The 26,754-nt window shown below is 50.9% G+C and overlaps 1 protein-coding gene across 1 annotated transcript in view; it reads left to right on the forward strand.

Annotated features, from left to right (window-relative positions):
- The window catches only part of LOC131259498 (homeobox protein prospero), a 61,492-nt gene that overhangs the window by 24,368 nt on the left and 10,370 nt on the right, over window positions 1-26,754 (forward strand). The window contains exons 3-7 of the mRNA XM_058261002.1: window positions 19,425-21,101; window positions 21,213-23,471; window positions 23,778-24,295; window positions 24,326-24,891; window positions 25,580-25,759. Of these exons, the coding sequence (XP_058116985.1) occupies window positions 19,799-21,101; window positions 21,213-23,471; window positions 23,778-24,295; window positions 24,326-24,891; window positions 25,580-25,759 (4,826 nt within the window). The 5' untranslated portion in view covers window positions 19,425-19,798. The remainder of the gene's footprint in view (window positions 1-19,424; window positions 21,102-21,212; window positions 23,472-23,777; window positions 24,296-24,325; window positions 24,892-25,579; window positions 25,760-26,754) is intronic.

Below are 26,754 nucleotides of genomic sequence, written 5' to 3' on the forward strand. Positions count from 1 at the left end.
ATGGCGCGCTCTGACTAATAAGTACCCGGAGGTTTTTCTCCTCCTTCTTTGCTGGGTTACCTGCGCGAAACCTACTTTCCCGAAAAGAGACCAGCATCTATTTGTAGGCTAGCTTTTGACGACTTCACACAATAATCAGCAAACACACCGAAGCTGCAGATGCTACCGTTCCGCACGCCAGCATCTCGCTCACCGCGGGGGTTCCGATGTCTTGGGCTTTTCTCCGGCTCGGTTTGACTCATCAGCCCACGTGCCTATCAACGCAACGCGGTACGGTTTTTGAACCTCGTATTTGCATTTCCACCTGCATCGTCGTCTTGTCGCGTTGAACCACACAGTATGGTCGCCATAGATGGCGAAGTTGCTTTAGAAACCTGGTGAGTGTTATCTTTTTTTCTGTCTTTTTATGGTTCAATGGAAGCAACTTTCATCACGCAATGCAAATAGACGCTTTCTGCTGGTTGGCATTTTTCTACGACTTCTTCCAGACTGTGAGCCTCCAAGGGTTGGAGTTCGTGATAAGCTTGCTTGCAAATGCAATGATGCATGCTGTCATGTGTCTTGCGGAACTTTTCTTCCAGCCCCGGAGAAATCTCTAGCCTTGCAAGTACCTCTGGTTCTCATTTAAAAAGTCACCACACAGGATGTTCCCATTGGGGCCAAGGAAAAGAACTGAAAAGGATTCCGATGCCTTGTAACTTTCCCGGCGAGCCGCACTTCAAGCGGAAAACCTGCGGAAGAAAGATGATCCACTCGTGTCCCAAGGCAAGAGAAATCAAGAACCACAACATACACAAACGTTAGTATCTGAGGCATAATTATAATGAGACCAGTGCGGTGTACACAGGCGGTATTCTGATGCTGGAGAATTCCCTTTTCTGGTGGGTTTATTTTTATTTTTTTAAGCATCCATTTACTTTGCGTTTCGTTACATATTACTATCTCAACCGCCTTTGTCCAGTGTTCACATTCTTCCACCATTGATCATGCTTTCGCAACAGGAACGCATACGGATATCTTTTGAATGAGAGTCCAGCTGGAAGAAAATTGCAGAATGCAATAGAATCCGTGCGGGTTGTTATTGTTGTTAGTTTCTTTTTTTTCTTTTTGTCGTATCGTCCAAGACCAAGCCCTCCCTTATGCGGGTGTGTTGTTGTCATCCTTTCATCAGATCCTTTGCGTCATCCAAACGCACATAATGAGCTACGATGGTGGACGGTCTGACCAGGAATCAAACGGAGAACTTTACAACAACGGACTTGGAACGTGCGGCTAGAGCACTCCTCTGGCAGTTCACTCCGAGGAAGAGTGGGGTGGGTGGGTTCTAATCGGAAAACAAAGAGGAAAAACTTTTTTTTACTCCCCCTCCGCATGCTCCATCGATGTCGATAGGATGGATTTTTATTTCTCGTTCGCTCGAGGGGGAGTTGCTCGGAGAGAAAGGGTTGATTTTCCGGTAGGCAAAACCAAAGTCTCGCATACGCCTCCTCATTCCCGCCCTCCCCCCCCATTCCCGCCCCGTCAGGCCTCCTGGTGGAGAGTGGTCACCGTGACCGGTCGGTTTCGACATTGTGTGTGCTCTGGCCAGCTTCAATCGCAACGAACCGAAACGCACACATATTGACTTGGGTAAAGATATTGGAACGATTCAGGCTGTAAGTTGGGGGCATGGTACTGTTTCCAGGGTTGCCATTCGGTTCGCTACCTCGGACACGGCGGGGCAGGAAACTCCCGGAGGACGCGGTTTGGCTTTTGGTTAATTAAAAGAAATGCTTTCCGTCGGATGAATTCAAACCCGGTTCGAAGGTTGCATTACAAGGGATGGGAGGTACTAACTTTGATTCGTTAACTTTTTCAATTGCAAATTAGATTGGGAGTTCAGGAGAAAAAAGTCCGTTGAGTCCTTGTGCGAAAGGCATTCCGAAGAATGTCTAAAACAAGACGAACATGGTGCTATGACCCTAGAGTTCAGCAGGCTCTTTCTCGGGTAGAACGTTTACAATCTTTTTTAACCGACTGAAGTCGTTAGATATTCCACCGTGTGGGTTTGGTTTTGTGCATTGACTTTATTGGCTCGCCAGGGAGAAGGTTCTGTTCGATAATTTACTGGGAGCTGTTTGCACCTCATTTAGTCTCGCGCTTGGAAGAACCAGGATAACTTGTCGCAGTAACGACAATTACTTTTTTTCTTCTTCAATTTTTATTTCGTATCGTTGATTTTGGGTTCATATTATGCAGTTCATTGGTTAATCGTCAATGCACCGTAGCGAAAATGTTAGAAGAATGCACCGAGACACAGATGTTCGGGAAAGTGATCAAGGGAACGGTCACAGTTAACTTCCTTTGTAGTAACTGCAGTAACGTCAGCACCTTCAAAGCAACCTGCATCAAAAGCAAAAAAACGGAAGGAAGGCACATGCACGTAAAATTCCAAGCGCATAGACTAACGTTGGCAGTAATCGGGAAAATTACTTTATTCATCCATCTTCTACGGTGTCTTTCGTATAGCGCTGAAATCTCGTGGAAATATTACTTCTTTTTCTGCTTATCGAATGGAAGCTTCTGCCCCAGGATAGTGCATCGTTTTAATGCACCGAATAACTGAAGCGCCATCGATCGATTTCCTCGCGAAGGCTTTTTCCCTCGCCCGCTAAATTCATTTGCGGTCCGTTATGTTTAGGCTTCCCGTGGTCGTGTCCTACACCTCACCCCTACTCTCGTCGGAGTATCTATTGGCGAGGGGTGTAGGGTGAACGCTTCCCGTCAAAACGACAGGCCAGAAAGCGCCCCGTGGGAGGACGAAAATTCCGCAGCCCAAGAGAAGGATGGCTGCGGGATTTCTATTCGCGAAAGGCAACAACCACGGACCTATGTGCATATAAATTGAATCGGGCTCTTCTCTCACCACACGGAAAAACCGTCGCGCGGGATTGATCGAGAGGTGCAGCCTAACCTCGGACGGTCATTTGACAAACACTCCCGGTTTTGTCCCGGGAGAGAGTGGACAGTTCCGTTCGGTCGCCTATTTGCCGTGAAACGCTGACAAGATTGACAAGCTGTCGCCTAGCGGATGGAAGCTGGCACCGGTCGTCCGTCCGATGCAACGGATGCAATCCCGGGGCGAGTGCAATAAAAACCAGACCACCACAAAGAACGGCCAGTAAGGAAGAAGAACGCAAATGCACCGACGCTCGAAGGACTAACGAGTTTTTGACTCCTTCTTTTCGCGTCGTGCACGTCCACGTCCATCGCCGTCCATCCGTCGACGTCGTGACAAAGCGAATCCTAGCGCATAAAACCCGTGCAGCTGGTGCACATAGGCACGGTGGTAAAAACTGCATCTAGGCAACGTGGTGTGCATTCCCTGCGGAAAAGCTCCCAACGTGCACCAGCCCAATGTCCAGCCGATTTCGTCGACGGGAGCCCTTTTCGGACATGCACCGATGCACCACGATGCAACGGCGAGGTTGGTGGCCTAGCCCCCACCCGCGGGGGAAGGAGGAAGTGGGAAACTGCGAGCAAAATCTGCATTCAAACGAAACATGCCCACCACCACCGTGCGTTTATTGCGTTTGCGTTTGGGGGGTGTACTTTCGCGTCCGAAAATGACGCGCGGAGCTCGATGCGAGTACATAGGTGTGTATGTGTGTAGGGGTTTTTTTTGTTGCACTCAAAAGTCCATGCGTCCGCGAGGCTCCCTTTTCGAGTGGGGTGGTAGCTAAAATTGCATTTCAAAACTTTATTTACTTCAAACACTCGCTCGGGAAGCTGCATCTGCCGAAGGAGATGGAACGTGGATGGGCCTTGGCTCGGTGTGTTCTTTATATACAAGTGCATCGGTGATCCATGTTGGTCAGCCTGGCATAATATGCTTTTTCGTCCGTTTTTTCCTTTCCACGATTTTTTTTCCATTCCGATCCGGTGCATCTAGGCAACGGCGGACGACGGGTTCCGCACCGGTATCGATAAGGGAAACGGGCGAAAAATTGGAACCGGGACAACCGGTGCGCGTTCCGTACGCACCAGTTTTGCAATTTATCTTCCGGGCTTTTCTGATGTATTTTTTTTTTCTGTTTTTGCAAACCCGGTCCATAGTGCAACTTCAAAAAATTACAAAATTTTTGAAAGTACACTCCAACTACAAGAGTTCTTTTTGCGAGCCTGGAAAAGTGGTAAAATTTGTTTCAACTTGCGATATTCAACGAGCTGAACTAACCACCAATTAATGCAGCCTTTTTGTAGGTAATCTAGCATTAGTTTCTTGAAACATGTTAAACCTACGCGTACGTAGACACATACATCCATGCCGTGTTGAAAATACGTCGATACCTAGTCATCGAGAGAAGTGGACACGTCGCGTTATCCGAATTGGCAATACACCCTCGTCCTGATAGAAGTCCGTCTTTTTTGCATTGTGCAGGAACGTTTCGGTGGATGTTGTATGGGGGTTGGGAGGAATGGGGAGGGAATGGACGAAGCAAGCATAAAACACCGACCATCGGCCACGGGACGCCCAGCCACGGAAAATCGAGATCAACTGGGCATTATTGGCGATGCGTTTTGCTAGCGCAAAAGCGCATTCATCATCACCGCACCCCCCCACCCTTCTGCCCTGGCTTGTCGGAAACCGGATGTTCGCCCGGAGCCCTGAGAAGCGTTTTCCATATCCCATAGCCCTGGCGAAAAGGCGAAGAAGAAACGGGAGAACTATGGTTGCGAAACGAAAAAAAGAAAATGGCGAGCCTGGAATGATGTTGCACAACGGATCGGGTCGCGAATGTGCATGTGCATACGCCACACACATATCCGAAGTGCATTCGTACGCGAGGCGAATGTTGCTGCAGCTCTAGGATCCAAACGCTCTGGTACGCTTCCCTCCGCCCAACTCCATCGACGATACATAAGGTGCACATGCACTTTTGTCCACCTCGTCGGGATCGGGAGTTTTTGTTTGGAAAGGGATAAACTGGACGATGGGAGGAAGGGGAAGAAGGGGTGGAGGAGGGGGAGGGTTACTAGTCACACAAAACTGGACAAATGAAAGCACGGACAAACGGATCCTGATGCTAGTGGTGGTGGTAGTGGTGGAGACCATTAGAGGCCGCCGTGGGGATATCGGGAAGTTTTTCTCTTCGCTGCTTTGTTACGCCGCGCTTTCGCCTTCCCCCCTCTATCGCCCGCCGAGAACGACACGGAAAGATGGACACAAGCGCGCGTGTTATAGTGCGCGTTCGCAAAACTTAGCGTCAGGATCCGCCGTCATCCAACCCCCTCGGACCTCCCGGCCCAATTTGACGTCCGCTTCCTGCCACTGGCGGTATCGATCCGAATCGTGTAGGGTCCCCCCCTGAGGGCTGCGAGGGACTTGTCCGAGATGCCATTTGATATTCGCAGTGTATGTGTGCACCCTCCCATACACCCACACACTTCCCTCCCCATTCCAACCATTGGCCAGTGGCCATCAGCGCAAACCTTATGCTGCGGAAAGTGCGTGCGAATCGGTGCATGCGTATGTGTGCCCCTCCCCCCACCCTCCAACGAAAGCTGGTGATGCGCAGTGGCCGTGTATGCATTCTCGACTGCATCGGAGACGGCGGACACGGTGGTGGAGGTGCGGGGCTTTGGGAAATTCGGTGCGCGATTGGAACGGCCCGATTCCCGAAGTGTGTACGCTCGGATGGGCTGCAAGCAAATAGGATTAATGCCTCGTAGGCTTTATCAACTTTTCAGTACGAAATTGTACCCAATTCCCCCGGCCGCTTGCCCTGCCCTGTTATCTCGTATCCCCGCACCTTGGATCAGTCCTTGCGGTTGCCGAGGGCGATTCGATACCGCGGACAAACTTGGCCCTTCGTCGACGAAGAAGAGCGGGATTAGTGGGACGGGACTCTAGGGGGATCCGGGGACAGCTCCACTCGACATCGACAGTAAGGCAAACAAACTCTCCACATACACAGCCACATCCATGGGTTGAGCTAGGAGGTTGCATCACACTGTGAACAGCGTAGCCGATCGCCATCAGGCTCGGACTTAGGCCCGTGTGTGAGATAAATGCATCCAACAATCACTCGCGGCTGATTATCTTTTCCTCTCCTATACCTCCTCTCTCACACACCCCCACCCCGTTGGGTGAGACGTGCGTGATACAATGAACTGTATTAACAGCCTTTGGTGGAAGTTTGTGCAAGCGAAGGGGATGGCGAGGCGGCATGGTGCCACGTGATGGAAAAGTTTTAAACAATCGGTATTATCGGAACGGTTGCGTAGGTCCTATCCGTACACTTTTACGCTATTGAAAAGCTTTAAATTATTAAATGTGCGCGTATGCAAAGAACATCGATAGCCACTCTAATCCGTTGCAGAAATTCATCTCCCGATGCTTAACGCAACAGTGTGAGTACTTCTGGAAACTAGGGAAACTTTTTTCAATCCATTTCTAATCATACGAGTGAGTTTTGGAGCTATAAAATGAATTGAAAATGTTCTAATTAATTTCACTACTGGAATATAATAGAAAAGAGTACTGACTCTCAAATAAATTAACTGATTTATAGTGGAATATTTTCCGAGCTTCAACTCATGACACAACTTGAGCTTGCTTTCATTTTATTATACCGTTCCATTATAAAACAAGGCGATTTTATCGAAGGCCATAAACACTCGTGCCTGAAACAAGAGCAGCGCATGTTAACAGTGCGCTGGGTGAATCCTTGTGAGCCTTGTCGATCCCAAATGAGGTATAACATAGACTAACCATTCCTAGAACCGTCTAGAGAAGAAAGAGAAATATTTAAAAAAAACTGTGGATATGGGAGGCGGTTAAAGGAAAGCGAAACACAGATCAAACCATTTTTACCTTTCGAAAGGCATGTACCGGGTTGAGGATGTGTGTTTTACCCGTCTCCTGTTCGATGGTCTTCTCCCTTGTCCCGTCATTATCAAAGCCGGAACCGGGGGCATCATCCGAGCGCCGTAATCCGTAGTAAATTAAAATATTCTTGAACCTCAGCGCACAAACACTGCAACCTGGTGCATGCAAGCAAACATACCAGTCCAGTGATGGGATGGGTGGAAGGATGTAACAACCTGTTTGGAGGCAAAGTTTAATGCATCTTTCCCGGTTGGATGCATCGAGATCCACCTGTGCAGGGATGCTCTTTCAGCAAACACCGAAGCGTATGTTGAAGAACTACTTTTTCTCATATTGTTTGCGGATAGTCTCGGTAGGGAATATTTGGAGATTCGCGTTTGGTTATTTTTCTTTTCATCCTACTTTCTACATCGTAGTTTATCTAGACAGAAAGTTGCATAACAAGCGATCTTTTTTTCTCTTTAGTCACGGTTGATAAGCGTTTCGAACCAAATAACGCCCCTTCTCCGCCGGCAGCTAAGAATTCCGATACACCGATACTGCAGTGTCTCTGCGGGTTCTGTTTTTCTCCAGAAAAAGCGTGCAAGATAAGAGATTGCCGGGCTACTTTACGCCTAAGTTTCGATAGCTAAGCGGAAGATCATCATCCCAATGAGCCATGTGGACTTCATAAAGATAGCCCTCGCTCGAGACGCCCCCCCGATCGCGTCGCTCACTGTCACTAATGACAACCGTGAGGAATGGTTCATTTCAAGCCCGTAAAATGACTCATAAACGCACCGTGCTGGTGAAGAAAGCGAACGCTTGAATTTTTACTGACCGTTAAACAAACCGAACAAGATGTTTTACCGGCGCTCAGCGAGCCGGAACAGAAATCGGCCTGTCATATGCACCTGAAACGCAAACAATGGCCTGTCGATATGCACCGAACTCTGTGTTTGATCGAGTGGATCGAGTGTAATCAAACTTTTCCTTCCAAGATGATGGCTGAAGACACCGTTCATCACCCAACGGCGCAACATATTTTAAGGCGTCGTGTCCTAATACTGACCTTACACATCAGACCAGCGTACGTTTGATGAACCTTTACGAGGGCACTAATTGCTTCATCTTCTTGTGCGTCGGGGGGGAGTTAAACATATGCGCGCGCGCGCTTCGATCTCGCGACCGGCTTCAACGTCGAAATAAACGCTCGTCAATTTTTCAATAATCGCGTCTTCCGGACCGGGAACTCCACCGATGCCGGTAACACGCCATATGAGCAGCAGCAGCAGCAGTGTACCTTTTTCGACCCTTGACCCGACCGACCGCGTGCCTGCAGTCCTTGGAAGGAACTTTTCCCTTCCCGCGGAAAATGGGTTCGATCGTGACGCTCTGAAGAAGATGACGGTTCCCTGGAGCTTGAGTGTTGTCCCTGTTGTGTGGGTAGGGGTGGAGGATCGGGGTAACATGAAACGGAACAAGCAATTGATAAAATTGTTCCCGGCCTGCTCAATAATATGCGCGGGAAACTGGGGAAGCGAAGCAGAAAACAAATAAACCTTCAACATTCTTCCTCCACTAATCCGTCAATTGCTTCATCGTCGTCGCCGTCGCCGTCGTCGTCGCCAAAGGGTGTGTACTGCATGGATGTACACGCACGATGTGTCAACCATAAACCACAATTGACCACAGTACTTCCTCCTTCCCTTTCCTCCACTCCTTTGCCGGGTGGGTCTTTAGCCGATACAGATTTGGCGGCGGAGAGATGCATCGCGACGCCACTTCCGGCTCCCGGAAGAGCACTTGGGTGAGAAATTTGAGTCCTTCGGTGCTGACCACAGCTCGGTCAGCGGGTTCCCATAAGATCGGTATCAGCCGCTCGGAGGTCGCAGCATATATGCGCAGTGACTTCAATTAAACTCCGGCTGTAACTCCAGTGTGTGTCGTCGTCGACGTTGCGATACAGTTTCCAGTTAATCAAGCACGCTGTAAGGGCAGAGGGGGATACGAGAATGCATCAAGATGCAAATTAATTAATCGTCCTCGGCCCGAAGTGAGTCACACTCTCGCCCCGAAGCATGACTGCACACATTTTCCACACCGAGAGAAGGTCGATCGGGTGCGATGACTTTCTCGAAAAAGCTTGCGGTTCGCGGACGATTAAATTCTCGCGTCTTCGAGTCCTCCTTCAATTGGACACAGTTCGGTGAGTCATCAAACCAAGTGCTGACATGGGTTCTAGCTGCTTTTGGTCTGTCTTTAAACCTAACTGAGCGTGGGGCGGGGGTTTAAAGTAACACGTGAAGGAAAAATTTTAAACATCCACCCATCATCTGCCAACCGAAAGAAACCGAAAAAAAACTCGTTCGCGAGGAGTCGCGTGGAAAGGTGGGAAAAGCGGCGAGCCCATTTTTTCTCCTATCGTTTCCCTTAGAGCTGCAACCACCGGGATCTAACTTCCTTCCTTTGGGTCGCACCTTGGGAAACAAAAAGCGAAAAACGGCGCCCCGAAATGCCGGCATTTCCTTTCCGTTTGGATCCGCCCGTGATGGAGTCTTATTCTCGTTTGTTTTTTCCGTTTCTTTTTTCCTCACATTTCCAACTTTACCGTTGCATCGTTGGAAAGTGCATTCGTAAGTGCATACACAACGGATCGTCCCGGCTGGCAGCCAACCACCACCTCCACCAACCCCACCACCCCCACTGGGAAGGGGGCGTTTCGGAGGAAAAGGAACCGACAGAAATGCACACAACTCCACAGGACTTCCATTACGCCATCACCGAATTACGACGATGCATTTTTCAGCATCGTTTCGGTGGCTCCTTAAAAATTTTCATTATCTCCTCCGTGTGCGCCTACCCTTTCCCTTCCCGGTCTCGGGTTTTTTCGCTGCTTCCTCAGTCGTTGGGAATCAAATAAAAATCCTTATCAGACTGCGGCTTCGCGAGGCCCAATAGCATCCGTTTGGTGGGCGCTGACTTCACCGACCTGCATCGTTGCACCGATGCAGCGAAGACCGATGCCATTCGTCGTCGACTTCCCTTCCCTGCCTTTTACTTCCTCCCTCCAGACAGGGTATGATTGCTTAATATGTGATTTTTATATTTTTGCGAAAGGGAAACAAAAATGAAGGATTTTTTGTCGGTACTTTTTTTTTTATTTCGTACTGTTGCCACTTTCGCCCGTCCGTGTCTGGGCGTGGGTTACAGGCCGCTAAAACTCCGCGGCCATTTTCCGTGGGGCAGGAGCGGCAAAGACGGCTACTTTATTCGTTTGTTAGAGCCGTGACTAGAGCTCGTGAATGGGAAGAGGAAAAACTACGTCCCGACCGACGGGACGACGCCGAAGTGTGTTGGTGGTGGATCTAGACGAAATTTAAATTGTGCCGAAAAGGCAGCAAAAAATCAAAAAAAGAAGTTGCTCGTTGCAGTAAATGCAGCTTAAAGCATAATATTTGGAATATAAGCCCCCGCGGTCAACGCGTTGCAGAGATGCATGATGCATCCCAGTTTTGCGTTGAATGCATTTGCCTTCCATCGGAACGCAGACGGTGGTGAAGGGAAGGGGGTGAAAATACTCACCGTCGGTTACATTCGGGTTGGCTATATGAAGGCACGCTGATGGATGCAACGTCTATCGTGAGCGATGGTGGTACAATATTCTTTTCGTGGTTTGGAATGGTTTTGTTTGCTTCTCCAATATCTACTTTGCGCAAATAAATGTCTACCCTTTCGCGAGGAAGAAAATATCTTGCTACACATATACACACTCACACAAGGAATAAACGCGTGCTTCCTTTGCATTAAGAACTCACTTCAGCCACAAGAGAACGACACGCACTGCACACAAGAAGCAAACTCATTAAATCCGCTCGCACACTCCAAGGAGATGTGCACAAGATGCAGGTCTCTGCTCCCTCCTGCATTTTGCAAGACCAGCTTTGAAAAGGCTGGTTCTTTTTTCTTCCGCACATTCTCAACCCTTCTCAAAAACTCCGGTCCGGAACAGAACCGGCGTCCGGTGCGTGACAAATTCATTTCTGCAGCTCGATGCGAAACGGAAGAGCGACGGATAGATACACTTCCCGTCGTTCGGCGAGGGAAAGGATTGCATAATTTGCCACCTAAGACCACAAGCAAATACCCCCCTTGAGCGACGCGCCCGGCGTCGGTGGAAAACAACCCCCGCACCGATCCCGGGGAGCTCTCGAATAGCCCCCCCCGGCCTTGGCAACCTAAGACAAAACTCGAATGGGAAAGGATATTCGTGAGACAATGGGCTGAGATTCGGTTCACGAAAGGGGACGGTAGCGAGGAAACGCACGGAGTACGCTGTCCCATTCCTGGTGCCGTGGCGGAGTTTTATCTTTTCATGCGTTGCTGCGTCCTTAGAAGTCGACGTGCGGAGATGTTCGCAACCAAAGGAGCCGCCAAGCAAAAAAAAAAAAAAACATAAACTCAGTGTACATTGACGAGCGGGCGGCATTATGCTGCAAGGAAAATCCAGGGCTTTGTATTAATTTTCTACACTTCGCAAACTGCACATATTCTCTCCCCCGCCAGCGATTTCGGTCCCGTCCATTTTTGGGCCCCTTTTTTGCGTTACACCAAACACGACTGGTGGGGGAGAGGGGGTGGAGGTTGAGATGAACATTTTTAACTTCAAGCAAAAGACAAGCAGTTCCCCGTTTCCTTGAGCCGAAAAAGGAGGAATGAGTGGCTAAAAAAAAGGTACAGCCGGGAAATGAGGAAAAATAAAATCTACCACCAGCCCACCCCGATCCGAGGTAGCTGAAGAACGGGTTGAATTTTCATCAGTCGCTGCTGCAACTTGAAACAAAACTTCACTGCCCTTGCAAGCTACTAGGGGGAGGAAGAACGTTGATCTTCGACGCATCACGCGAGACGAGCTGGGAAAATCAATATTTTGCGAAAGGGAAGCAGAAAGAAAAGCGAATGGCAAACCGGTCGGTTTCCTTCTTCTCGTAGTGCTGCCGACCCCCTTTGGCATGCGAATAAAATATGCATTTTCATTATCATCGACCTCATTAGCACACGCAGGAAAGGTTGCCCAGTGGCAATGAACCAGTTGGGTGTATTTTCCACTTGCCACACACTCACACACACACACACTAGGGGCGATTACAACTGGCCCTTCTTTCCTGATTTCATTCTCCTTTTTCTCGCTCGGAAAAATCGGATCGGAATTTGTATGCTGGGTTAAAATTAAATACAAGCGTAAGACAATACCCCGTTTGGCTCAGGATGTCAACATCCTTTAAAACCGGCCACTCCTGGACCTGAGAACCACCTCTGCCCGCTGGCTATCGGATGGATCCGTACCGTCGGTACGATTCCGACTCGGTTAGCATTGTTACCGCGCTTGACGGGCGAAGCGCCGTGTCCGGTACGTCCGGTCCCGATGACAAACCGAGTCACTGCTGCACCGTTGCACCGGCACACCGGATGTGACAGGCCGAGGGCCCGTGACATGACCGCGACACTCTTTAATAATGCAAATGTCGTTCGAGGCGGCGTAAAGAAGTGTACATAAAAATTTATATAAAACAACTCCCCCTCCACCAACCGTTTGCGATTGGGAGGAAAGGGCGACGAAAACGAAACGAAACGAAGCAGCAGAAGGGCGGGAAAAAAATTATGCGACTCTAAAAAAAAATGTCCATTGCAGCGAACACGCTTGCGATGCTGTATTTTTTGGTTGCATTTCCATTTTCCGGTTCTTCAATTTCGTCGCAGTACGCGTGGATTGCACCCGGGTCCAGCATTTCCACCCACTCGGCGTGGGCCTAAAAAAAAGATGTTTTTTTACTTATTTCCCAAGCTACACAATTTTCCATCCATGTCCGTGACAAAGACTATGACTGACTAAAAATGAGAAAAATGCGTTCACAAACCGCCGATCCGTACGTACGGCAAATTATTACGAAGGGCTAGCTAGAGCCGAGATTGACTGTCCCGCCGAATCCGGCCCAGTTTGATCCACGGCCTCCTCTTTTTATGCATTTTGTAGACGGAATTCGTAATTTGCTGCTGCATATCTACCGGGTGGAAAAACGCAGGCCACAACAGCTGCATGATGGAACATTTTCCATCCCGTCAACCGCTGACAAATCGTTCAGCATGAAGAAAGTCACAATGTTGACGTTCCATCAATACCATTCCGACTGCCGATGCATTTGTCTCGCTAGTGCAAATAGCTTCCGGTAAAAATTGAAGAAAATTATTGTAGATTACATCCACTAAACGATGGAAAATAATATTACTTTAGTGGAAATAGCGTTGAACCATTTGTATGGAAGAGAAGAAAAATGGAATGAACAACTTTCCATGCTCATCACTTTTAATTTGTCCGCCTCACACAGACAGCGCTGTTTCTTTTCACCACACAGCCACAATGTGTCAGCGCCCTCGTTGCCTGAGATGCATATTTATTCATTATTTTATACTTAATACGGACGCGCCACATCTAACCACACGCAAACAACGTGGAAATGAACGTAAACATGGACACATTAACAAAGTTCTTCGTAATAATCGCCCTCCACCGCGTCGTGGCCACAAGGAACGGGGTCGCTGGAGAATTGCCCCGTCTTCTTGGCACTCGCACTGTCCCGGGCCTTTGCCCCCAAAACCCTTGGAGATCCAAGACAAGCTAAGCTGAACCGAACGATATGCGAACAGCGTGTAGGATAAGAATATTCGCCTTTCCCTTGCACAAAATCCACCCACCGGGGGGGGTGGTATGTTTTGTGGTTGAAAAGGGAGAAGCGAGGGCGGGGTGGGATCCATCCGAGGGTCCTAGTTATTTGCCTCGGTTGCATAAGAAACCTTATATGAATGGCTTAGGATGTTTCTTCCTCCTTCCAAGCGCCCAAGGGCAAGGGGTGGTGTGTGAGAGGGGGTGGGTGAAGGAAAAACGGGACGTATTAATGGCACACGGGGCCGTTGGGACGTGAATGTGTGCTGAAATGTTGATAACCAAGCGCTGCAAAGATCCAACTCAAATAGAACCAGAAGAACTTGTGCATATTTGCCTTCTCGGCGTGGCCTGGCTTGGCTCTGGGGTTTTTCCTTTTCTTCCGCTTCTTTCAAATCCTTCCATCGTTGTGGCGGGGGTGGGAAATGGAAGGAGAGGAGGCCCTGTCCCCACTCGCCACACCCCGTCCCCGTCCTTCAATTCCTTCGCATTCGCAGTTTCCAATTGCAGCCTGGCGTTGCAATAATTTCCTTCGGGCTTTTCTTGCTTTCTGCTAACGGTTGCATTTCTTACACACCACCCCCAAGCGGCCCACCCTTCTCTCCTCACAAAACGGACGGTGCAAGGACTCCATTGCCACTGTGCAAGCCATCGGCAAGATATGGTACGCCCAGACCTCCGAGCGCTGGGATCCACAGAGATATCCTTCTTCATCATGGGCTCGGTCGGGGTTAGCTTTTCCTTTCGAGAACGTTCAACAGTCCGATGTTGGTAGAAGAGATGGAGCTCGACAGAAAGCGAAGATGGAGCTCGACAACAACACACACACATACACCCCACGCTGTTATACACCCACGTTGATGATGGGGTCGCAGACGACGACGACGACGACGACGACGACTAGGACGATAAATACGATGACGATGATGTGATGAATAAACCGTGCAGAATGAACTTATGAGTTTTAATTACTCGCTTCTCGCAATGTGCAATCTTTGGACGATTTCCTTGCCGAGTTTCGTTTCGGTTCCCTTTCATTTCCTTTTTTCCTCCTACCCCCTCCCTACGTTTGTGAATGCGCTGCTCCGCGGTCTGTTGCACCTTCACGTGGCCCTCCCATCCATTCCGTCCCACCCCAAAGCGCGATCAAAGTTAGTCCCCTTCCTTCGCCACCCTCGGTGGTTGTGCAATCCTTTCGTGCAATCTCCATCATTCATTTACATTGCGGAAAAGGCTACATTACGACCACCATCATCGCTGCTGCTGTACATATCTGCATTGTATTCGTCCCGATGCTATATTGCACCGATCATCGACAGTATTAGGCGCCTGGAGAGATGGGGGATGGGGAGAGGTTTTAAGAGGCTGGTTGGAAAGGAGGAATGAACAGGATCCTTATCCTTATGAATCCCGGTCGAAAGACGCGTGTCGCAAGAACGGGGCAACTCAAGACAATCGCACGGAAGGGGTGAATGCTGCCCTTGATTTTTTTAAAGTATGTGCACGTCTGGTCTGGTATTGATGCCGGCGTGTCTGTACATGGAAGGGAGGGTGTTTTTAAATGGGTTTCCCTTATTTCTTACCGCTGTTTGTTTAAAATAAACTCCTGTACTTAGTTCACCTGCAGGAAAGATGCAAGGGTTGAAGAAAACAAGTGAGTTCTTCGTGCTATACTTTTTGATTTTGCCTGAATGTGCGATTTGGTGATTTGAAAATCGTTATTTTGTTATGTTAAAATTAATGTTTTAAATTCTAAACATAAGTTACCTGTAACATAATTTCCAATTTTATTAGGTAAGAATTTGTTTCAAAGAATATGGCAAATAACAAACCCAACCAACTGGATTGACAAGTCACATAACCTTTTAAAATGATTTTTCCGCTGGATTCCTTTACCACCATCGTGGCCAGATCCGGAAGCACATGCCCAGCAATCGTAAAACAAGGGACGCGAACGACAAAACATGCATTACGGCTAATCAGAAACATTACTGCACGGAACTGCTCGCGCGAGCAACCGAACGACGGGTTGAAACGCTTGAAACAAAGCAAAAGGGGAAGATTGAAAGATAAAAAAAATGAAAAAAGCCAGCAAGGAAACCGAAAAGGCCAAAATCTGTCATGTTTCCTTTCAATTGAAGCTAATTGAACTTGAAGATGCGTACAGCGACCGACCAGTTGAGACCAGCACAAAGTGCTGCCTATGCACTTTTCCTTTTCAACCGATCACTGCACTTGCTCGATGGATGTAGGAGGAAAGCAGAAGAAGAATGGAGAAAAAAAACCGTACAAAACGGACGTCAACTGCAACAAAATCATGAAAGCGGTTAAGACACAAACAAAGGGTACTGCCAAATAAATCTCGTCAAAAGGGAAATTTAATTAGATCTAATTGATAATTGTTTGCAGTTACGCTGCCTTTACGGGAAAAAGGCAAGGCTATGGGTAGGATTTCAGTAGTTTTTTTTTTTCTTTGACCAGTACTGCATTGCATTGTTATGCTGGAATTGCATAAGATGCAACGCGGTACATCCCTCGTACCCCTAATTTTATCTTTTGTCAACCAGCATATTTTCGATCCCGGTTCGATTTTCAAAATCAGTTAGAAGCGACGGAAAAGTATGGTCAAAAGGAGGGAAGGAAAGAAGAAAATCCTCACGAAACAAAGGATGGCAGTTTCTTTTCACGTGAGAACGAAAATGCAAATCGTAAGAAAGCGCATCTTTGAAGAACGGAGGAACAGAAAGAAAAATATAAACCACCAGTGATATGATATGATCCAATCAAATCATCATTCTCATTCGCACGATCAGGCTCCTTCCGAGCGGAAGGAGACACTTTTCGGGCATGATACTTCCTTTCGCACGGTATTGTGCATCGTTGCGGTTTGGTCGAAAGTTTATCTTCGAGCCGCTCTTCTGCCCGTCATGCGTCGCCTTGTGGGAGAATTAATAATAATCAACACTTCCGGACGTGCGGACGGCGAACCCGAAGTGTGGTGTGTACCAAAGGGGAAGAAACCCCGCCCGGTGGCCGGCGTTTAAAAACCATAACATCTTCGACCACAAAAACATCCCGATGCCCTCCCTCCCTCCTTCTTTTCTTTCTCTGGAAGATATCGTTTGCACTTTCGGAACCGCACTCGCTTGTGTCCTTTCTGGAGTGTCTCGGTCTAGCGGAAGGACTCCCGAAAAGGAAGACAAACAAGTGCGTGTGCCCCCCGAGGGGGCGTGTGTGTGTGTGTATGTGTTCGGTTTGATTTCGCAGAGGTCTCAGGTTCGTCTCGAAGGGGGCGCGCCCTGCGTCATGCGTGTTACGTTTCCCGTCCATTGTTGATGCACGTTCTCTTTACATTCCGGTGACTTCCAAAATCGTTTCAACATTTTCTGTTTAACGGAAAGAATAGACGAAAACGAGTGTAACCGTTTGGCGAAAAAGCGAACAAATAAACCACTGAAATATGAACACCAATCAAGGGCATGGGGGAGAAAATCTCAACCGAATCGAGATGGGGAGCTCAAAAAGGGGGATCTCCGTACAAAATAAAATTAAAAAACGGCCGTTGGCAAGTGATAAGTATCTTGAGAAATCGGCGACAACATATTATTCTCGCACGCGACACAAGCCGAAATGGAACGCACAACCTGCAATTATTCCATTTCCGTTCACTCGCCTTGTCCTCGACTCCTCGACTCCTTCAAGTCACCAACAACAGCAACACCCTCCTGAATAAAAAAAAAAAAGTGGCATATGCGTTTGCGAACCCTCCCTTCCCTCGAGCACAACAATTTCGGTACGGCGCACCGTTCCGTGGCGAGTTTGAAGATTCCTTCACGTTCCAAGACGTTGCGGCGTTGCGACCCTTCGCACCCGTTGGAAAAACCGGCAACGTCTTGAAGAAAGTCGCCCTTCTTGACGGTTCCCTTTTTTTATTCACCATAACCGATAGTGCACCTTTTGCCGTTGCGGGAAGAAAGCACGGTGCGCAACCAAGCAAAACTGTAACGGTCGTCTCAAGACGTTTGGAATGGGTTCTTTTTCTCCTCCCCATGGAGGTGCAACGACATTAACGAACTTTTCTAAGTTTACGTTTTTTTTTTATAAACAGACGTGAGGACGTGATAGGCATCTATATAGAAACGTTTGATTCACACGCTTTCTGTTAATGTATCCATAAAATAACTCCTCACAATGCTGACCCGATTCCCGCAACGGAATCAAATACTTTGTCCACGCCGTGGCGTCCCAGTGTGAAGCAGAAACAGACGCGCCTTGATGGGCAATGATGCACTTAAATAAGACCATCGAAGAAGTCATCAAAAGAAGTGTGAACTGGATTGTCTCCACCCCGTCCTCCAAACGCGGTGAAGGCGCATGGACAATCGCAATGATATCACTGTTCGTTCGTATCGTTTGGATCGTTTGATGCTGACCAGAGTCCGCACGTCTTCGACCGGGGAGGGTAGGCCGGCGGGGAGGGGGACGTGGTGTACGCAAATGCCATTACCCATCGCCTCGGAAGACGCCAACTTATCAAGAAGCAACCCCGCCCGAGGGGAAGGAGCCGTTTTATTATCCAATTTACGAATGTTTTGATGAGTTTCGTAATCGGAGGCTGACCGCGCGCATCAGCATCGCGATGATGACTCAGGTTTTGTTTGGGGTGGCGTCACCCAAGCTCGGTTCACAACGCGCGCAGTGTTTGGGATAAGCGATGGAACTTGTGGCCACAGACCGCTTTAAAAGACTGCGAATCGCGAACGGCCCGAACGACGAGCGAGCGAGTAATTAAGTGTTGCCGGCTCTTGTGTGCGGAGGATGGCCAGTACCATTCGAGGCAGTTAAATTGATATTTATAAGACACACATTGGAGCGTAATTAGAAGGCGCCTGGGTGTGTTTGGGTAGGAGACGCCAACCAACAACAGCTGACTCGCCTTCGGAGGAGCAATTCCATAGCGCTCCTTTCGGTTTCGATTCCCTCTCGCACTCAAACACACATACATACACACACACGTTACCTTATCCTGCAGGACGCGGTGTTGCATGCGATCGAGGCGCTGGTTCTCTGTACCTTTTTTCTGCTCCTCAAAGGTGCTGCCTCTGTACGGGACGGTGGAAACGGAAGGGATCGACTCGGGTGGTGCTGTTCCAGGTGTGCATCGACAATTTCTATTTCCCCCATGCCACGGCGGAAGGGCCCGGGATCGAAGGGTCCTGCCGTCGTTGATTGTCTGAAGCAGTGTGCATCCATCTGGTCGAATTCGTGAGCTCTACCGATGATGGAAGGGGATTGAATTGAAACTTTTGCCGGATCAGCATCGTGAATATTTGACATTTTCGTAAAATTTTGAACTTCTGTGAGTTTTTGCTGCTCTTAAAAATGATTCTTGAATTAAAATAAAATTATATCAGCTTCGATCAATTCATTGTAGGAAGATTAAAAAATTATTAATAATAATAAATAGTAATTCCAAAAAATACCATCATAAAACTGACGTCCTTCATTTAGCAAAACAAGCATCAAAGGACATTTTCCCAGGAATAGATTGTTCCTTGCCGTGTCTTCATATGGATAGGTAGCGTTCGTTCTCCGGTGCGTCGTTCTTCATTCTTCCTCGTCGCCGTTCATCCATCTTCCGTTCTTCTCCAGCACGCGCAAGCAGCTCGAATGTTCGTCCTCATTCATCCAAACAAAACAAGGACACGGCAAAAAAAACGGAAACAAAACTAAACTAACGACAATCTTACTTCTCTCGCTCATGCTTTTCTCTTTCTCTCTCTCTCCCTCTTGTTCTCGTTTTCTCCTCTTTTTGTGCATTGTTCCCGTGGTCCCGCTCGCACACCCGCGCAGGCCCATGCAATGGAAGGGGAAAGCTAAAGCCGGGTTAAGCGACCGTTCGGATACTGGAAGGGGCTTGTCGTTGTGCGGCAGTGGGAAAAAGACGACCGGAAGGAATCAGCGTGCGAAGGAAAAGGAAAAGGAACGGCAACAGCAGCGGAAGGCCCTAGCGGTTGATAGTGTGCGTGGCACCGGGGAGGGGAAAATTTCCCCCACCACCGGGAAGGCGGTCGAATTTTCAGTGGTGGTGGTAGGTGCCTCCGTCGTCTTCGCCGTCGCCGTCGCCGTCGTCGTCGTCGTCGTCGTTGTTGTCGTCGCCGTCGTCGTCGCCGTCGCCGTCGTCGTTCGCAGCGGCAGCAGGCTGTTCGTGCATCGTTCCCCTGCTTATGATGTCATCGGAGGAAGACTCTGATTCTTTCGGTTTGTACGTCGATAAGTTGCTAAAGAACGACCCGACCGTAGTGACGAACAGCAACAGCAACAGCAACAGCAGCAACGGCAGCAGCAGCAGCAGCAGCGCGAAGCGAAGCAGACAGCGCGTGGACGCAGGGGAACCAAGAAACAGCTACTCCTCGATACCCAACTTCAGTGCACGGCCGTCCTTCATGAGCGGCGGTCTATACGGGGCTATCTTTAGCCAGGCGCAGCAGCAACACTTCAGTGGACTATTCGGTCCCGGCGGTTACGGACCGGCGGCCGCTAGCAAGATGCTCAACGAACTGCTCGGCCGACAAGTGAAGCAGGCCCAGGACGCGACAGACCCGGACACGCTCAGCATGCTCTCGGCGATCGAGGCTGCCGCGGCCGGGATCAGCAGCAGCATTGCGGCTGGCAACGCCAGCGCCAATGCCAACACCAGTAGCAGCATCAACAACAACAGCAACGATGGTGCCGGAATGACACTGGACGGCAGTGTCGGCGGCTTAGTGAACGGTGCTAGTGGTGTGGTCAGTGCCGCCAAGCTCGGCTTCGAGAGTGCGACCAATCTGAACAACAACAATACGAACACGAACAATAACAACAATACGAATACCGGCAGCGGCCACAACAACAGCGGTGCTGCCGTGGCTAGCAATCACAGTGGAAGTGCGAATACTGCGAGTACGCTGAACGGCGGTGGTAGTGGAGTGCCGGAGGTGGTGCCCACGCCGACCATGGTGGCCAATCGGCGGAGCAGCAGCACGAGCAGTACTGGCAGCAGTACTAGCAGCAGTAGCAGCAACAGCAGCAACAGCAGCTCCAACAGTAGCGTGAACAGTTGCGGCACGGCTGCGACGCACGGCAGCAACAATCCCCCGAATGTGACGAGTGTGAGTGGCGGGGAGCGAGGAAGCCCCGCGGCAGCGTCCGGGGTGAAGCAACCGGACAACGGCCACGGGCTCGTCGACGACGGTGGCGTTATAGACCTTGACGGTGACTCTACAACGCCACCGGCCAGCGAGCTGGCCCACCACATGCTGCGCAATATCCTCCAGGGCAAGAAGGACCTGCTGGCGCTCGATCAGGAGCTGCGGGCCACCCTGCAGGCCAGCAGCCAGGGCGGGCGGATATCGCCCGACAATAACAATGTGATCGGTAGCAAGAATAACAACAACAACACGATCTTCGACGTGAGCAAGATCAGTGAAAATAGTAACCCCGCAGTGGTGGTGAACGGTGGTGAGCTGAGTGACTCGAGTGACGCGGGGGGTAGTAACCACCTGCAGCAGCAGCACCATCATCACCACAGTCACCACCATCATCACCACAGTAAGCATCATCACCACGGCAAGGGTGGTGGCGGTGTGTCGGTGGGTGGAGGCTCCACCCGACAGAAGGCGACGAATCCTTCGGCCTCGGCGACGACGGCGATGGCGGCGACTAATCAAAATGGAGGGAAGGGAGTGTCCCTGCTCGGTGATAGTAGTGCGAAATGTGATGACCTGCTGGCGGGCGGTGACGATCGAACCCTGTCGAACGGGGGCGGTGGTGTGATGAACCCGAAGCAGGAGAAACACGATGTGATCGATGAGCTGGTGGCGTCTCTGCCGGACGAGGTGGATGAGACGATGCCATCCCCGGCGTCCTCGCACGGTCGAGGGGGAGACGTGATCATCACCAAGCAGGAGATGGACATCGACGAGTGCTGCCTGGACGATAAGGATCGTGACGAGCGAACCCCGTCGCCCGGGAGCGCCGGTGGAAGTGGTGGACTGATCGGGGGTCAGGGTGGCCGCGCCGAGCCCGAAGCGCTCAACATGAAGCGGGCTCGCGTGGAGAACATCGTGTCGTCGATGCGTGCCAGTCCGGCGATCCTGTCCCAAGCGCCGCAGGTGAACGGTTGCAAGAAGCGCAAGCTGTACCATCCGCAGCAGCACGACAACAGTGCGGCGGAGCGGTACGCGGCGGCAGCGGCCGCTGGACTCAACCTCGGCCTGACGCTGCAGAACTTCATGCTGAGCAGCAGCGCGGCCGCAGCGGCAGCAGCAGCCGCCGCCAGCACGAACAGTGCGACCGATCCGGCCACCACCGACGACGATGACGATCTGGTGGAAACGATCACGACGACGCCCCACATTCACCAGAAGCGGGTGGAAAAGGACGTACTTAAGTCGCAGCTCCGCTCGATGCAGGAGCAGCTGGCCGAGATGCAGCAGAAGTATGTGCAATTGTGCTCGCGCATGGAGCAGCAGTCCGACACGACCCAGGAGGTTGCGGACGACAGCTCCACGAGCGACCTCATGGAGGACGATCTGGCCAGCGCGTCCGACCTATCGCCCGAGAAGTCCCTTCTGCCGGCGAGCCTCTCGACGGCCACCACACCGGTGAAGGATGTGGGCAAGGGTCAGTCGAACGCGGCAGCAGCGGCGGCGGCGGCCGCGGCAGCCGATGCGTCCAGCATGCTGCAGATGATGAGCAAGATGATGTCGGCCAAGCTGCACAGTCAGCTACCGCCCGCGCATGCGGCGCTGCAAGCGGGTGGATTCAACGGAACGCATCCATTCCTGCAGCATATGCAACAGGCGGCGGCTGCAGCAGCTACGATCCCTCACGAGACAATGAGCCAACAGCAGCAGCAGCAACACCAGCAGCAGCACCAGCAGCAGCAACAGCAGCAGCAACACCAGCAGCACAGTCAGCAGATAAGCAATGCGGCTGCCATGTATCAGAAGCTTTTCCTCGAGCAGGAAGCACGGTTGGTGAAGGCGGAGCAAGCGGAAAGAAATTTGCAGGCTACCAATCAGCAGTTGCTCCAGCAGCAGCAGCAGCAACAAGCTCAGCAGCAGCAACAGCAGCAACAACAGCAACAGCAGCTTCAGGTAATGTCTCAAGCGCAGCCACCCAGCATGCCAGATCGGAATGCCAGCAGTAATCCTCAGTCACAGGTAATAACTCAACCGCAAGTAACAATGCAACAGCAGCAGCAGCCACTGGTGCAAAGTCAAACTTCTCAGCCAATGCTACAATCGCCTGTTCAACATCCGCAGCCCCAGACGCAGCTCCCGGTGCAGCAGCACTCTCCGCCGGCACTCCCGCAACCGCCCCAGCAGCAACCGCAGGGAGGACTGCAATCGACGCCACAGCAACAACAGCATCCGCACTCGGTGTCGCAGCAGCATCAGTCGGCTTTGCAGCAGCAACAGCAGCATTCGCCCCCGCAGCAGCAGGCGCAACCCGCCGCGATACAGCTGCCACCATCGAGTCACGTGACGGCTCCGGTGCCGATGGCAGGCCATCTGCCCCCGATGCCGAAGGGTCCGACGATTCCCTCCGATTTGACGAGCCGGCTCAACATGATGCGCTCGAGCGCGAGCTCGATCGCGCCCATGTCCGGGACGGACCTCGAGGGGCTGGCCGACGTGCTGAAGACGGAGATTACGGCTTCGCTGTCGAACCTGGTCGACTCGATCGTGACACGGTTCGTGCACCAGCGTCGGTTTCTAGGCAAGCAGTCGGAGGCGGCCGCAGCCGCCGCCGAGCAGCTGAACAAGGACCTGCTGATGGCCTCGCAGCTGCTGGATCGCAAGTCGCCCCGGACGAAGATCAGTCAGGCGGAGCGCGGAGCTGCCAGTCAGTCAGGTAATGGGCCTATGCTAAGTACCACTAGTCTTAACAGTGCACCGGTGCCCGGGTCCGGCCCGCCGCAGCCACCCAACGTCGCACCCAACGGTCCCCGGTTGAACGGACCCGCCGGTTTCCCGGCGATGGGCGCCCTGGGACCAATGCACGTTCCGAATGGGGGACCCTCGCACGAAACGCTCGGTGTTGGTCAGCAGCAGCAGCAGCCGCCACCGCCGCCACCGCAACAGCAACAGCAACCCGGTGGCGCGGCCGGTATGAACTCGCTCAACATGCCTCCTCATGTACGTCCTTCTTCCTCTACAGCCATGTTCCAACCGCCGAAGGGGCCGCAGAACATCAACTCGGTCGCCGCGGCCGCGCTGTACAACTCGATGAACCAGGCCCTCGGCGGCCCGCCCAGTCAGGTGAATCCCTTCTGCCTGCCGCCGCCGGAACCGCGCGAGCACAATCCCGAGCAGAACGAGGCCCTCAGTCTCGTGGTGACGCCGAAGAAGAAGCGCCATAAGGTGACCGACACGCGCATCACGCCCCGAACAGTGAGTAGAATTCTAGCCCAGGACGGTATCCTGCCGTCCGCGCCTCAGGTGCAGGTTGATTCACAACAATCTCAACAACAACACCAACAGCAGCAGCAACAGCAGCAGCAACAGCAATCGCAGCAGTCGCAGCATGCTTTGGGCGGTACGAACGGTAGTTGTCTTGCCAACACCCTGAACAACAACAACAACAACAACAACAGTTGCAGCAAGAACAACAACCAGCAGTCAGCGCAGCAACAGTCGCAGGTGACTTCTCCTCAGCAACAGGCACCACCGCAGCAGGTTCAGTCACAACAACAGCAGCAGCAGCAGCAACAGCAAGCTCAGCAGCAGCAACAGCAAGCTCAGCAGCAGCAGCAGCAATCGCAAGCCCAGTTCAATAGCCAATCGGCCAGCACGATGAAGGGCGAGTCGGCCCCGGCGGAGTGCACCTCACCGCGATCGTCCTTCCACGGTGGCGCCCCGTCCATGCTGCCCGTCTCACTGCCGACGTCGGTGGCGATCCCCAACCCGTCGCTGCACGAGTCGCAGGTCTTTTCGCCCTACAGCCCCTTCTTCAATCCGCACGGTCCGCACGGTGGCCCGCACGGACCCCAGCCGTCGCAGTTCCACCACATGAAGGTGTCGTCGAGCCCGCCCGGCATCAAGGGCATGTTCGATCCGCGCGACTCGCCACCCCTGCCCCACCCGCCAACGATGCTGCATCCGGCCCTGCTGGCAGCCCACCACGGCAACTCGCCCGACTACGGACATATCAAGGCGTCGATGGATGTCACCGATCGCAACTCGGACTGCACGTCCGCGGACATCTCGTACAACGGCATGGAGCCTACTATATCCTTTTCAAATATGCAACTTATTGACAGTTCCATTGCAGCGTAAGCATCGATTCCTTTTTCTTGTTTTTCACAACGATCACGCACCACACAGCTACAGGGTTGGTCTTATGTTACGGTTCTCCGGACTCGCTTTCCAAAAGGATTATTTTAGTTTCATTTCTTTCTCTTTGTCGAAACTAATCCTTGCTTTTGAGTTTTGTTTTTAAAATAAGCTTCCACCTCCACAAGGGCTCCCACTTTCGTAGAAACAAATAAGATTTGCTTTCCTCAAACACTTCCCAAATGCCCTCACCCGTCTAGTATGTTGGCGAAAAACGTGCAAGGTACGGGGAGTACTGATGTTTCTTAATCAGATTTGCGACTACCATTGATATTGTTTTGTAAAGTATTCTTGGGAATCGGTTCCACACTTTTATAGTTTCAGTCGCGGAGACTAGCACACATTAGGGGGGTAAACCATATCAAGAAATAGGAATTTAATTCGCACAACACAGAATATAAAACCCCAATGGCTGAGATTACTTTGTAGCGAGCCACCTTTTGCAAGCCGAACCGAGGGAATCCTTAGCGGTGTCGAATTAGCCAATCGTTTCTTGCGGGTCCTCCGGTGGAGATTAGTCTCGACATAGATCAATCCACTAGCTGAGTGCATCGTAACATCGTAGCACATCGTGCGGGGTAGTAGAACGTGTAGCAAAACCATTAACACTTACGCACCTTCAATCAGTAACCGTTCCTTAACTCCGGTGAACTCGTCAACCCTGACGCCGATGCACCTGCGCAAGGCGAAGCTGATGTTCTTCTGGGTGCGATACCCCAGCTCGGCCGTGCTGAAGATGTACTTCCCGGACATCAAGTTTAACAAGAACAATACCGCCCAGCTAGTCAAGTGGTTCTCCAACTTCAGGTGAGTGTTTTTATGTTTTCTTCTTCATATCTACATACTATGACGCCGATCGTATCCCAACGCAAGGGAATCAAGACCGGAGGGATTCCTACCGCTTCAATAGACACCGGAAATGGGCCGACAGGAATGAAATTGAAATCAACGCCGGAAGTGGGCAGGATTTGTTTGCAACCCCGTTTTCCTAGGGAGGGTTGTCGGATTCGGATGGCATGCGCAGCTCGCATCAATCCAATTGGTCGATGGGGTAAAGGGGCTGACATTTGAAAGGTTTGACCCTAGCATACGCTGGAGCAAGAAAAGGCAATGGTCTCGGGTCGCCAATATGAGAGCTTTCGATTTATTATTAATACATTAATTATCAACTTCACTCCCGAGGTCAAACAGTGTCCACGGAATACGGTCAAACAATATAATCTAGCTCACGAAACGAGGATACAGTTTTTCCAGCACCTAGAAACAGAACTGGAACCGACTTCTTACTCCTTTTGGATACGCTTTGGAACTCCAAAATCCCACTCATAATGGAGCTTTTCCATCTGTGTTTAGCTTTCGGCGGTCCGCTGATAACATATTTAACGTCAATACGTCTTTCGGCTACCGCGGGACGTGGGACGACGTCAAATCAAACATAATATCCCACAGGTCAAACAAGGTTTCGATATTGGCGTTTGATTGGCAAGCAGGATTCCCCCTCCTCCTCCTCACCCTATGCAGGTTTTTGCTCGATTCAGTAATTTGAATCACAATTGCAAACTAAAGTCGGACTCGGGCCAAAAGGCAAAAGGACACGGAAAAAAAGGAGTCTCCCCGTAGTAATTGATCGAATGCAAATTTACTTTGTGTTGTACCGCAATTGTATCGTCTCTCGTGCATCGTGTCCCGTATGACACAACCTCCCGGGCGAAATGCGGGACGTCGGTGAAACATGAGCCTGATTTTTGGGTTATCTATCCTTTTTTTTGGTCTTTCCCGCCACCGGGGGGGATTACTTCCGC

This window comes from Anopheles coustani, chromosome 3 (genome assembly GCF_943734705.1).
Source record: "Anopheles coustani chromosome 3, idAnoCousDA_361_x.2, whole genome shotgun sequence".
In the NCBI taxonomy this organism is placed as follows: Eukaryota; Metazoa; Arthropoda; class Insecta; order Diptera; family Culicidae; genus Anopheles; species Anopheles coustani.